The sequence below is a fragment of the Buteo buteo genome, chromosome 10 (genome assembly GCF_964188355.1).
Source record: "Buteo buteo chromosome 10, bButBut1.hap1.1, whole genome shotgun sequence".
Classification (NCBI taxonomy): domain Eukaryota; kingdom Metazoa; phylum Chordata; class Aves; order Accipitriformes; family Accipitridae; genus Buteo; species Buteo buteo.
This window is the reverse complement of record NC_134180.1, coordinates 41,464,895-41,478,692: the sequence shown is the minus strand read 5'-3', so window position 1 is coordinate 41,478,692 and position 13,798 is coordinate 41,464,895. Positions and strand designations below refer to the sequence as shown.

Below are 13,798 nucleotides of genomic sequence, written 5' to 3'. Positions count from 1 at the left end.
TCCCTGCAGCCCAGGCTGGTTAACACGTACAATCCCAGAATGTTTATTTTCATTCCTTTGCCTTATATTCCCTCTTTTGCCCTCGAACCGTCTCCCCAGGGAGGAGCAGCTCCCACGGGGTGACCCCCCCGGAGCAGCTTCTCCCTTTACGTGGACCTCGAGGGGCTGCGGACGATGGTTCGACGCTGCCCTCAGCATCTCCCAGCGCCCAGCATCACGCTGTCGAAGTACCGGATGGCACAAAGCCAACACAAAAATTATCTGCGGGATCTCAGTGCTGTGAAGCGCCCGAGAGCCAGCCTTAATTTATATATTTTGATATCATGGTAGAGATCAAACTAAATATAGGCCAGCAAAAATACATCCCCAGTGCGAGCTTTGTACAATACAAATGGAGACAATTAAGTCACAGCAAGGAAAGAAATTAATCTAATGATCTTTACAGGCTCACCATCTAGGAGCTGATTAGCTATGAAGGGAAAGAACGACGAGAAACGCAGCTGAACGTGATTTTTCCACTCTCCTTATGGCCATTTCTAGTGTATCCCTTTCTTTTGCCGCAAGGAGGGGAGCAGGGACTCTGCCGGTCTCATCCGAAGCACCTCCGCGGTGATGGGGAACGACGTCGCTCTGCATAGCCCTCAGCATCCGTGCTGGGACTGAAAACGGGATGACTCCCAGTGGTTCTGGTTTTTCCCTTCAAATTTACTGAAAACCTTCAGCGAAAGCCCTCCGCCACCTGGATGCTGTCCCCCGACCCTCACGCACGTGAGCCCGTCGGGCGTCCCCGGGGATGCCGGGATTGCCCGAGCGCGACGCCGGGCACCGAGTGCTTTGGTGACGGAACGGGGATGGGAAAGGGGGGACGGCGCTGCCAATAGGGAGATGCCAGAGGAAAACCAGCCAACTCTACCCAAGGTCCATCCTGGGGAGAAGGGGACCCTGGATGCCTGGAGACATTCCAGGTCGGGTCGGACGGGGCTCTGAGCAACCCGATCTACCCGAAGATGTCCCTGCTCGGTGCAGGGGGGCTGGACTAAATGACCTTTAAATGTCCCTTCCGACCCAAACCATTCTATGATTCCCCGGCTCTCCTCCGTGCCCTGACCGACCTCGCCGGCGCTGGACCCGGCCAGAGCCACGTGAGACCTTCCTCGCCCCAACCAGCTGCCCTCTGCGCGTGGTTTGGTGTCGATACCCACGCCAGATACAACACGCAAAAAAACCAGCCGGCCGCTTCCCCCCCGCCGCCTCCACCTCCTTGCCGAAAACCAGACGATCCCAAATTGTTCCTCCCGCCGCTTGCGAGGCGCGGGAGCGATGCCTCCCTGGGGAGGACTAGGGTTGGAAGGCAATATCCAGAAATTTGGGGGGAGATGCGGCCATGCTTGTGGCCCCCTTCCCGGAGCAGGACAGCCCCCGCGGCCGCCCCCGCGCCGTCCTGACCTCAGCTGCAAGATATGCGAGGAATGAAAACGCCCGGTCCGTGGCTAAACGCGCGGTCCCTGTGATCCGGCGGGCCCAGACAAAAGGCTGCCTTGTGCTCAGCGCCCGCGTCTGCCGGGTGGTAAAAACATCACGGGTCTCGTGCGAGGGGCTGCGGGCCCCCGGCTGGGAAAAGAAACGGCGAAGCTGTCCCTGCAGGGATGCCGATGGCTCCTCGGCATCGGCTGAAGACCGTGTAGTGCAGAAAAGGGGATAAAAGAATTGCAGTTATTTGCTAACGTTATCCAGGCTACTTTAAATATTGCAGTTAGCTTTTGATAAAGGCTAACTCGTCTCTTGGGCTGTAAATATCAGGGATCCTCAGCCCATGGTGTAGGGGAAGACCCTGCTCCCTCTGGCAGGGCAGGAGTGGGGCCGGGACCCCCGGGGGGGACACGCAGGCACAGGGAGAGCCGGGCAAGAAATCTCCGTCGGCCTCCGAAACGGGGCCACGGCCACGTTCAAAGCGCAAGGAGGGAGCAGAGCACCTCCAGCCCGATGCGCACACAGAGCCCCATGCAACCGGTGAACACGAGCTTTGGGGTTAATTAAACGAGCGGGCCGTTCCCAGGCGGTGGGGACGTGCCTTGGCTCGGCTCCTTTGACATCTGTGGGGTGACAACTGGGTGCTGGGACGAGCCTCTTAACGCTGGGGGAGAGGCAAAACCGATGACCGGCAGCTTTCCCGGGTCTCAGTTGAAGCACAGGGCGTGAAACACAATAAATTCCGCTTTCTCTTTCCTCCTCCAGTCTTGCCCACGCGGGTGGCAGGGAAAATCAGCACCTCTCGGTTTATCACCCAGAAACTGCCCCATCGGCGGATTAGATGGTGTCAGTTCAGTGACTATCAGCAGAATTTAGTATTATTAGAAGAGATGAATGTCTCGGCGGCAAAGGCAGATTTATTTGCCCAGGGGAATGAGCTGCCACGGGGGCACGTCGACAGCACCTCTGCTTTGGGGTCCGTGGGACCAAGCTGCCCCCCAGCACCCCGTCCTGTCCCCACAGCTCGGCACGGAGGGGCTGCTTGGCCCTGCTTTTTCCAGGGATGGAGGGCAGTTATCAGCAGGGCTGAAATGGGCCGTGATTTCACCTCCTAGAAATCTCTCGTCGTAGTACTCCGGTGTCTCTTCCTTTTTGCAGCACCCACCTATTTGCAGGGGAAAAGACAGAGTATCCTCGGAGCATCCCTTGGGGCAGCCCCTCTGGCAGGGCCACCAAGCCCCAGCTGAAAGCAGCAGAAATACAATATTTTGTCAATTGCTCCATCTAGTGCCATTTCAGCAGAAAAAGCAGCAGGAGCACAACGCCAGGAGCCGCTGCGGCCGGGGCCTGCGCAGTTTTCCCTGGCTGGTGTCTGTAGCGGTTCGGTGAGGATGCGCCAGGTCCCATCCTGGTCCAGCACTGGTGACATCCCCTGGTCCAGGGCTGGTGACATCCCCTGGTATGTCTCCCCCGTACGCTGCTAGGTGGGATGAAAAGAAGGATAAAAAAAGTACTAAGTGATTTCTTAATAGTTGAAAATGCTCGTAGGGAATATTATGTTTTCAAGGGCAAATATTTCCATGTCAAGGTTTATAGTCCCATTTTGAGAAAGATGAGAGAAATATGATAAACGAAGAATAGGCTTTTAGCCGCCGGTCTGCAGGGTAAGGGTGGATCTCAAAACTCTGGCAGGGTGGGCTCAAGCCATCGAGGAGATGAGGACCAGCTGCTGACACGTCACTGAAACCCAAGCGTCACCCAAAGACCAGGGACCACGTAACCCCAGCACCCGCGACCTGCGAGGGGGACGTCTGGCGTGGAGGGGGTTAAACAACACGCAACCAACAACAGCTCACGCTTTACCCTGCACAGGGTAACACCGACACAGACAGCAACCATCCCCATTTGCTACCCCACTCCCCGATGTAAAAACCAGCAATATTACAAAATGTTTGCCCACATAATAATAATTTGCCCAGTTTGATCTGCTCCCCCCGATGCAGCAAGCGAAGGGGTTTTTGTGAGCATCAGGAGTGGCACACTGATTCCTGCTTCTCTGCCAGGAGCAGTAAAGCCCCCAACTCAGAAATAAACCTGACCCCCATGCACTTTTTACTGGCTAAAGTTGCTTTCCAGTGAGCAGACACCAGGCCAGTATATCCTCAAGAAGCGAGGGGGTCTCGCGGGAGTTCCCAGGTGCGGCGTTACGCTCTCGCCGTCTCCCGTCCACAGGGAGATTTGTGCTGAGATTGCATTTTTGGAGCAGCGTCGCACACGAGCATCCAGTGTCCTTTTTCCTTGAATGGAAATAAGTCTGTAAAAAAGCCCACCTGGCAGAGAGGGGCAAGGCGGGAAGGATAGCGTAATATTCCTATTTAGGGGAATTTATTTGCAGCTCCTTTTCTGCTGCATACAAGTAAACCAGAACCTCCAGCAAACGAACTCCCAGAGTGCCAGGAGAAACCCGTCTTCTACACTTATGTTTCTTTTCAGCAGATGGCCTGTCATACCTGCACATCAAAGTGTTAAAAAAGAAGTAAAGAAAAAAAAAAAGCCAATGAACGGCTGTAGGAGATGGAAGAGACCATTTCCATTCGAGGTGCAAACAAGTAACCCTCCCCAAAAGTACATTTTCTTCAGGAAAAAGGAGACCTTCAAGGACCTCTTCTTTTTTTGGTTTACCTCCTCGTGGCAGCTTGCTGATGAGTTTGTAAAAGCAAATGCAGTGTCGTGTCATTTCTGGAGAGAAAGTCTGTTTCCTAGGATGTGATGGCAAGGAAAAGCCGAGCTCAGCAGGTCTGCACCCTGCCCAGGGCATCGCGGATGGGAAGCACAGCAGAATAACCCTGTGTCAATGCAGTTTTAATTGGTACGGTTACTTTGATTAGGATGTGATTTTTAATTTTAACTGAGCAGTTACAGAGGCACAGCACCTACAGCAGGTGCTGCGCTATCAGGAATAAAGAGGTTTTTATGCTGCCACTGCATATTTTCCTTTTTGTGCAGGAATCAGGAATAAACTCTGCTTCAACCCCACCAGACTTGCGAAAGCAGCAGAGACCTTGGAGGCCGCTTGGACAAGGCTGAAGGCAAAGTCAAGGCGATCCTTGTTCCTTTTCCATCTGGGATGCTGCTCTCTGATTTGTTGCCATCCTAAAAGGTCCAGCTATCACAGAGAGAACAAAATGTCCATTGCTGCTAAGAGGAAAAACAATGACCGTGACAGTGTTTAACCAGAATGTAAATACAGCTAAATTATGGACGTAGAAGTGTGAAACCATGGAGAAAGATGGTAATGGAATTATATATCAATGCTCAGCACAACTGTAAAAACTAATGTTTTATACATGTGTAACGTTAAATTAATTCATTCCAGTTCTTTCAGGCGAAGGTACATTAACTGCTCCATCTCGGCATAATCATATTACCTCAACAGGCTCTATACATGTCATACTTCCAGGGTAGTAATCGCCACTGGATTAATTACAGGGAATTTAGAGGCATTACAGGGATTCCTTATGCAGCAGTACAATGTGACAGGGTGCCCTCATCCCTCCAGGCTGACCGGCTGTCCGCACCGGCGCAGCCTCCACCACCACGGTTCACGTCTCGGGCAGTACCCAGCGGGCACTTCTGAAGCTCAGTGCTTGGCAGCGGGGATCGTGCCTGGATGGGCTTTGTTCCCTGGCAAGCTCACGTGGTGGGGAGGACACAAAAACTTACAGCATCCCAACTCCAGCCTCTGGAAGAAGTCTAAACACAAGCGTAACTTGCCCTTTTCTTTGCAGAGTTAGCCAAAAAATGCAAACCGTCCTAAGATGGCTCCTGGTGATGTCAAGGATGTTCTCGACAGTGTCACTGCAAACTGCAGGTTATTCCCTGTCTCTCCAGGTGAGGAAGCTGATGGAGGGATTGTGAACAGCACGTGGCCTGTCTGAAAGAAAAGGCTCTGACGGCTGAGTCCTCAAACCAAGGCAGGAGAACCCTTCCCACCGGTACACGAGAGTTGAAGTGGTGGTGAGCGGCACCTCTGAAGGGTTGCGAGCCACCTCCGGTATAGCTACTCCTCCTGCAAGCACCCTTCGTGTTGATTTTGATTCCTCCTGGCACAATAACTATCCCTCTGCACCTTCGCCTTCCTCCCCTGCTTTTGCTGCCTGTGCACCAGATCCCTGGTCCCTCAACAGAGCTGGTTTTGTTGGTGTTGCCCTGATTAAAAACTACTTACCAGGCTAGAGCCACCCCGATGGGTGGCTGTAGCTTTCTGACGGAGCACGGGATGGCTCCCCGTGACCGTCTCACTCGGGAGCAATCCTGCTACCTGGATGCAGAGCCTTGGCTGGCTGTCACCGCAGCCTTCCATCACTCCTATGGTGACCGCCACTCCTGCTCCCCGAGAAGGGCAATCACGAGCCCTACTTGGAATAGCAAACAAAGACGCCTCATGCAATAGATTTTAACAGTGACTTTTTAAAAAAAAAAAAAAAAAAAGGCACAACTACTTATGTAACCGAGCTTTATTTATTTAGAATCTCTGAAATCATAAAATGTCTCATTTTACTGATATACGTAAACATACAATCAGAAGGTTTAATTGCTTTTTCCCTTACACAGAAATAAAGTTTTACACAAACCAGAACATCTCAACCCAGACAAGCGTAATGCAAATTTAATTATCTAACTTGGTCCTGTACATACAGCACACGCTTCTCCGCATGGTCACTGGTTTATCAATTAGTTGCAATATAATTTTTGGCAGTAATATATTCAACACACAAAGTGCAAATTACAAGAAGCAGAAAATGTTCTCTCTCATTCTGAGCAATGAGAAGTGCAAAATACCTCAGCCCATAAATTCTATTCTTTATGTATACGAACAGTATGTGCATAATAGGCTAATAAATAGCTGTGTAAAACTTCCTAGATTAAATGTGGCAGCATCTTAAAGTAGGAATGCAACAGTTATAAAAACATAATCAGACAGAGGAATCATTACATTTTGTTCATAAATTCCATACAGTATTTCTGTGGGTACCTCTTCACATTTCACCTACCCGCCTTTAACTTCTGCATACCTTGAATACTTTTGCAACCAAAGGCAGTTTGTTAAAAATTCTCCCATTTGCTACATCTGGACATATTTCTGTGCATCTACAATCAAGGTTCCACTAACACTTCACTTGGCAAATCAAATAGTACAGTGGGAATCCATTGAAAATGGGAAGTCTCTTCCAGGCACTGCTAATGGAATACCCACTAATTGTTCCAGCAGGCTAAATGCACTTTGTGATTACCTAAAGAAAACTTTTCAATGAAAGAAGGAAAACGGTTTCAACGAGAGCTAACCACAGCTTGCTTCAGTGTAGTTCATCTCGCTTCAGTACCTATTCTTTTACATAAAATACGGAAATACCCACTGTAGATAAAACATGGTGAACAACAGTACCTTTAACACAAACCCTGCACTACTCAGTTTTTACACTGCAGATTTTGAATCTTCTTTCCACTTAATTCCAGGGATTTTTCACATAAAATGAGCAGCCAATTTTGACACCACCACCAACCACCCCCCTCCCCCTTAATTTCTCCAAGCTACATCATCATTATAAATGATACCAAATAGTCCAAATCAGACTGGGCTGCTTCCTCTAAAACCCTACTGCTCCTCTGGATAGGAAGATTAAACCACAATGACTTACATTGCCATTAATCTGCCTGCCAAATTCATTTGCTAAATCACTAAGGCCACGGTCATATAATCACTGCAGGAACGGCTGTGACACGTAACGAAGTTGCTAACTTTTGGCTGAACGTACCTGCATCCCACCTCCACCACGCAGAGCGGGACAGGCCTTGGGAAGGCTCCTTGTCAGCTTCAGCACGCTCTTGCCTGGCTTAACTTAAACCAAAAAAGTAGTTGGGGGCTTCAACTGAGACGTCCGACTCGCCGGACATCATCTTAAACTGCTGCAGCGGTCTTCTGCAGCGATCATCTCACCATTGCCTGGTATTATTTGGTATTATCCAAAATTGAACTCCAGCAGCCCCAAGAGAGAAGCATCCTCTGTGATCCGTGAAAGACTTTTCCTGCACTATCTGATCCTGAGGAGACTCTTGGAAATGTAAAACGGTTTGCTAGTTCGGATTAACTTCATCTAGCCTTAAAGACAAAGTGCAGAGGGACCACTCACCATCATTACTAGAATTACAGGATCACATTGCTGAAGCAAACTTTTTGTCTTCATTAAAGTTTCAGGATGAACAATTATGCTGCAACTTGGCACAACAACAACTGCCTTTGTATGCAACATGCCTGGCATATATCAGCACATTTCTTCTTCTTTAAAAATATAATTAGAATAGAACAAGATAGGTTGTTGTTGTTCATGCTGCCTAAATATCTGAAAAGGCTCAAACATTTTAAAAGCCTAAAAAAATAGATTTCCCTCTCCCCTAGTTTATTTTTCATGCTAAAGGCTGCAAATTGACACATCACAGTAATTACCTCTGACTAACTTCCAGAGACCTACCCAAAGAGATAAACATGAGAAGTTCACATTTGACTATCAGACTTACTGTGCCGAGCACAAATAATTTCCCAGAGGAGAATTTGATATTTCATCATTTGGAACAGTGGTAATTTAATTACATTGCTAATGTTTTCTGGCATACTTGAAAGGACAATTAGCATAAGTAAATCATGAGTGAGATGACAAGTCACTCGGCATTTATTTCTGCTCATCAGATGAGATCAGTTGATGATCTAAATTCTCTTTTGTGTGCGAACTGATTCCAGGTTCAGCGACTGTAACTAGGGTTCAGACTAGTGGGGATAAACTGATGTATAAATAAACTAAAATGGATATTGTTCTTTGAAGTTTCTTAATTAAACTTGTCCAGAGAAACCTCAAAAGCCACCAGAAGTAGGGGAGGGTGGGGAGAGAGGATGATAAATGCGGAAGGCTAAATGAAGCTCGAGATGCACACTACCCTTTCTGGCGATGGGGTGAATACTAATTCATTTTTGCCAGGGTTTGCTTTACATCCTGCTCAGGGCTGAGCAGTATTATTATAGCTCTACTGATGTTCTAAAATAATTGTTTTTATCTCTGCAAGCGCAATGACATTCATGATAACACCGTTAATGTTACAGTTCCTTTCTGGCGCTTCAGAATAGCTACAGCTTGCTCATGAGTAACACCTTCCAAAGCTTCCCCGTTAACTGCTAAAATCTGATCACCACGCTTCAGTCTGCCATCGTCCGCAGCTGCTCCCTGCAAACGGCAAAGTGATTCGTTAGCGGCTGGTAGCACGGAGCCCTCCCGTCTCTCATAATGCTGATGGATGAAATGAGGAGGGATGCAGCACTGGAAATCCCACCGTAACTGGGTGGGGGACGTGGGAAGTGACAGTGCTGAAGTCTCCCTGAGAGCTTCGACCCTTGCTCATCGCTGACCCCGCTTACCCAGCCCTGCACGGTCTGGTGATACACCCCTGGGAAGAAGAGGATCGGCTCATCCCTGAAAAAACTGCAGTGTAAAGACTCCTTCTGGCTTTTCTGATTATGAGGAGGCTTGTTGAAGCAGCGTTTAAATGTACTCCGCAGCCAGTGCTGAGAAATGGGTTAAAATACGGGGAGGGAGCGGGACGCAGAGCTCATGCAGCAGAACAGCCCGGGCACTGCCCCAAGCCCTGGATGGAGCTGGGCTCTGCTGAAGGTCCTGAGAAGCTCCCACAGAGCTTTAGAAGTGGCTGTTCTCCTCCAGAGGCCTCAGTGCAGCTCTTTTACCTAAATCCTGAGCCCTGCCCTGCCCAGGGGTCAGCTCATGGTGTCCGTTTCTGCTCCGGGACCCCACCAGTGACTGCAGTGTGTTCTAGCTTCCACTTAGGGTTTCTCAGCTGTGCTCACATCTAGAAACTTGTAAATCTAAGCACCAGGTTAAAGAAACAGTATCTTCCTATGTTAATAATTGCAAATTTTAAGAAGACCAGCTATTTGTGGTTTGAGCCCCGGAATCACAGAAGCAGAGGAGACATGACTTCTACTCCACCTTCAGACAAAATTTTCTTAATTATGTCATCAACCCTGCCAGACGTGCTGACACAAGTGACAGCAAGTAGGCATGGGACAAGCAACTGTGTGCGACTGACTTTGAAGTTACTTATGGGAAGTATCCCTAATTCCCACTGTTTTCCTTTCCTCCCCCCCCCAATTCCAGAACTCCCTTCACACGGCCATGCCCGATGTATCTTGCTGGCCCACGCTGAGCACATTTCTAGCACGGGAATGGGTGGGAAAAGGGGCACTTCTCCCTCCATGGCTGTACCTGGCCGGGACCCCCAATTCCTCCCCAACACTCAGGGTTGGGGTCAGAGATGGGCTGAGACGCCCGCGCCGTGAGCGGCTCCAGCACATGGGAGTGGAGTACACACAGAGACACACGAGAGAGAAGCTGGAAGCAAGGGAGAATAACTAAAGCCAGCACCGATGCGTAAGCTAATTCATTATCAAGCTACAAAGTACGGCGTTTTCCTATTTCGGTGTTTTTTCTCATTGAGGTGACTACCTGAGCACAGGAGCTTATTGCTGGTTTTCCAGCTAAAGCTCAGCCACAAAGATACAGCATCTCTGCAACTGCCTCCTCTTCTGTACAGTGGGAAAAGTGATGCCTCCATACCTCTTGGAAGGCTCTTTGAGATTTACAGATATAAAACTGCCTTATAAATATTTTAATGTATAAAACCAAGTTTCCCAAGTACACAGAGCAATTTTGCTGAGATAAAGTATCTTGTTTCAGCCATCAGTAATGTGAAATATAAACTGAGAAGCCGGCTGTGAGTTCTGGGTCCACTTACTCACATCAATGCACTTAGACAGTACATTTTGCTTTCTACTACATAATATATTATCCAAGCCAAATCTTAGGTTTACTTTTAAAGATAATACAGAAAAAGGGAGGGGGGAAAAAAAAAAAAGATACCTTGGCAAATATAGTCTTGACATAAATGGGCAGGTCTCCATGGGGACTTCCATACCCCCCTACAATACTAAATCCCAGTCCATCAGAGCCTTTCTCCAAAGTAATAATCTTAGGCTGAGGTGCTCTGAAAACACAATAAATATCACTTAGAATAGCAAAGTCTGTCTCTAGGGACTTTATGCAGAAGGAACACTTACAGAGATATTTATCTGTCAAGAAGTTTTTCATACAGTCACAAACCATGACTCTTGCCCTTGCATTGAAACACACTCCTGCACAGCCCGGAGTTCAAACGCTGTTCCGTGTACTTCAGCCCCTCGCTTTGAAAATACTTATTTTTAATAAGAGCTCAACAAGAGCACTTATCTCTGATGCAGAAGTGAGACTCCCCTCATCTGCAGTCGCTGCATGTACGTAAAGGAGAGTTTGCTTTCTTACCAGCCAAGCTGTCATCTTTAGTCTGCATAAGTGGCAACTGCAACAATTTCCTTACAGCATAATTTTATTTTATAACTTCAGAGGAATGAGTCTAATAGACAGGGTGCAGCCAGGAACACTTGTGTTTAGTCTCAGCTCTGCTGCAGGCTCTTTGGGCTGTTTTCTAACAACCTATATTTGACCTGCATCCCTGTGCCTCGTAACCCCAGAGGCTGACTCCAGCCCCCCTCACTTAGTGCATCGCTTTGAGCCTGACCTCTCTTCAGGGGCTTTTACTGTCTACATTGAGCAAAGGAAGATTTTTGGTGGAATTTAGACCAGTCACTTATATCTCCATCTTGAATTTGAAAAAGTAATTTCTACATATTTGGAAAGCATTATTATGGACAAACGCTGTTTGGCATCTTCCACCTATATAAAGGTGTAGCCTATGATGACTAGTACCTAGCCATTTCTTTAGGACAGAACAAATGCATATGCCTACCTAATTCTGCTTCATATTTTCACATTCAAAGTTCCTTACTATTTTGATATGAAAAGAGAACACAAATCCTTTTATGAAGTATGCAAATCTCCTTTGAGAGCAGCAATAAAAACAGTATCTCACATGGTAAGACTAGAGAATGCAGCATAAATAGCTTAACTTTTATACTCAAAACCCCCTGAGGTAGGGCAGCAACTTGCATCTCAGCTTCTTAAAATAAATATAATGAATCAAAGAACGAAAATGAAGAACATAATGAAGCTAATGAACCAAAATGAAGATCAAATGAATTTCAAAATGATAACTGGAATGCTATAAGCTACCCTAAAAAGCACACGATGGAGAATGATGCATGGCCATGGGAGGGCTAGATCTCTAACTTCCATCACCATACAGAAGTGCTGTAAGTAGAAAATTTTTTAATCAGACTTTTTCGATTTGTAAAGCTAAAAAGATTCAAAAGACAAAGAAAGTTCTGGGACATGTTTTGAGACATTTGTCTCTGATACCAGGCTTTTTAACACCTCTTGCCTTAGTCTGCCAATGACAAATTATTTCAAATTGCTACGATCATAACTCCTTTCAGACAAGGAAGCCAACAGACAAGGGCAGAACTGTTATGTCAGCATAACTTGTTAGAAAAGAAAGGAGACAATTTTTTTTGAAAATGTCCAGAACTAGTGCCTGGAAACACATTTTGTGCTTATTTACTCAAGCAATTTCTGTCACCAGGTGAAGATGGACACGTGTTCATAATCAGCTTGGAGAAGGTCACAGTTTTCATTTTAAAGGTGATGGAAAATTAGAGAGAAAAGCAACAGGAGAGACCTCCTTCACCACCCTAGGCTTTTCCCTTGCATGGTGCATAGAAATCCACCCCAGTTATGCAGACTAAGTATGAACTTACTCGGGATCTTCAGAAGGATGCTCAGAAGAAGAGTTAAGGTTGCATCCTGCAGACATGCTCTCCAGCTGGGTAGCAATGGCACTGATGTTGGTATCAGCCACAACCTAAACAGAAGGATGCAATGAAATACTATGTGTGTTCACTTAATACCAGACGTCTTGGCTAATTATATAGAAAATAGCTGATACATCAGGAAAATCAGTTGCTGAAGCTTCCTCTTGCCTTTACATGACTATCACTCAGATGCTGAGCAAAGGAGAACAGTCTTTCTGGATAATCCAGAGAAAGAGGTTACTTTGTCAAGGAAATAAGTACGTCTCAGAGTCAACAAAAGGTGTCCAGAATTGGGCTTGAAAGGAAAGGTATCCCACAGAGAGCACCTTAGCCTCTGACAAAATACAGAGATCCAAGGGACTGTTGGGCAAATGCCCTGAAATACCTCAGATTGGTTTGCTTGCTGAGCAGGGAAGAAATTAATCCTTGGTTTCAACTCTTCTGCAATTTCCAGCATGAATCCAACAAACTGGATTCTTAAACTTCCCAGTTCTGGTTCCTGCATCATTCTAAAGCCATCATGAATTGCCACCACACAGTAATTAATAGAGTTAATGACATTTTGACAGGCTGTGGGGCAGCAAACTTGCTCAGGCTTTTTAAAGCAACCATATCAATGTTGTATGCGTTAAGTTACAAATATGACTGTAGCTGTACTGAGAAAACAGTTACTTGCATGCTGAGGTCTGGGGTTTGCCATTCACAGGCGTTTAGCCTCATAAGGATAAAAGCTTGTAGCCTGCAGGCCCAGTGGGATTTATTAAACACCAAGTGTCATTGCCCACTCCAGCTTTTTTTCCTAACCTTTCACTGCATGCTAATTTTCTATTCTTTGCTTTTTCTGGAAAAAATTCGAGGAAACCACTATGAAGTGATTTGGATTTTAAGTATTTACAGCTGAAAGGACATCAATTTCCTAACAACTACATGCCATGGCTATCCCCTAACTCCATGTCCTTGTGATGAGATGTTCTTCTCTGCTTGACATTTACTGTACAGCGCAGGAGTCTGGCTCAGAGACAGTGAGAAATACCCAGTAAGTAAATTTTCAATATTTCCTCTAGCTATCTATGGCCTTATTTTATCAAAATTAACAGGTACTTTTTCCACTCCTTGCTGTGAACATGGCTTACGGGAAATGTACCTATTTGAAATAAAAAATCCATCATATAAATCCCCCGTTTTAAATGAATGCTCACGATTCTTCCACAACAATATTTCCCTCTTTCTAATCACTTGGAGTCGAGAGGGTGGTAGCATTTTCTAGGAAGGAAGATTAGTTCTCATGCAAATTTTGCATCCCAGGACTCAGGTTCTTGGATGCCCTAAATGAAGGGGTCCAGCAGACAAGATAGCTGCACCTGGCTCAGCCAGCAAAGACACCGTTAAGTTTTCCTTCCCGCTGCAGTAGGGGAAAGAGTGCCAGCCAGTATTTGTCATATTTTGTTGTTAAATAAAATGAGG

At 46.8% G+C, this 13,798-nt stretch overlaps 1 protein-coding gene across 2 annotated transcripts in view; it reads right to left on the bottom strand.

The window, feature by feature from the left end:
- Positions 1 to 5,655: 5,655 nt before the first annotated feature.
- Positions 5,656 to 13,798, bottom strand: part of PATJ (PATJ crumbs cell polarity complex component) — a 156,322-nt gene continuing 148,179 nt past the window's right edge. For both annotated transcript variants that reach the window (XM_075037253.1, XM_075037254.1), the window contains 3 exons: positions 12,281 to 12,384; positions 10,452 to 10,575; positions 5,656 to 8,744 (listed from right to left, as the gene is read on the bottom strand). In XM_075037253.1, coding sequence (XP_074893354.1) covers positions 8,598 to 8,744; positions 10,452 to 10,575; positions 12,281 to 12,384 — 375 coding nt within the window. In that variant the 3' untranslated portion in view covers positions 5,656 to 8,597. The remainder of the gene's footprint in view (positions 8,745 to 10,451; positions 10,576 to 12,280; positions 12,385 to 13,798) is intronic.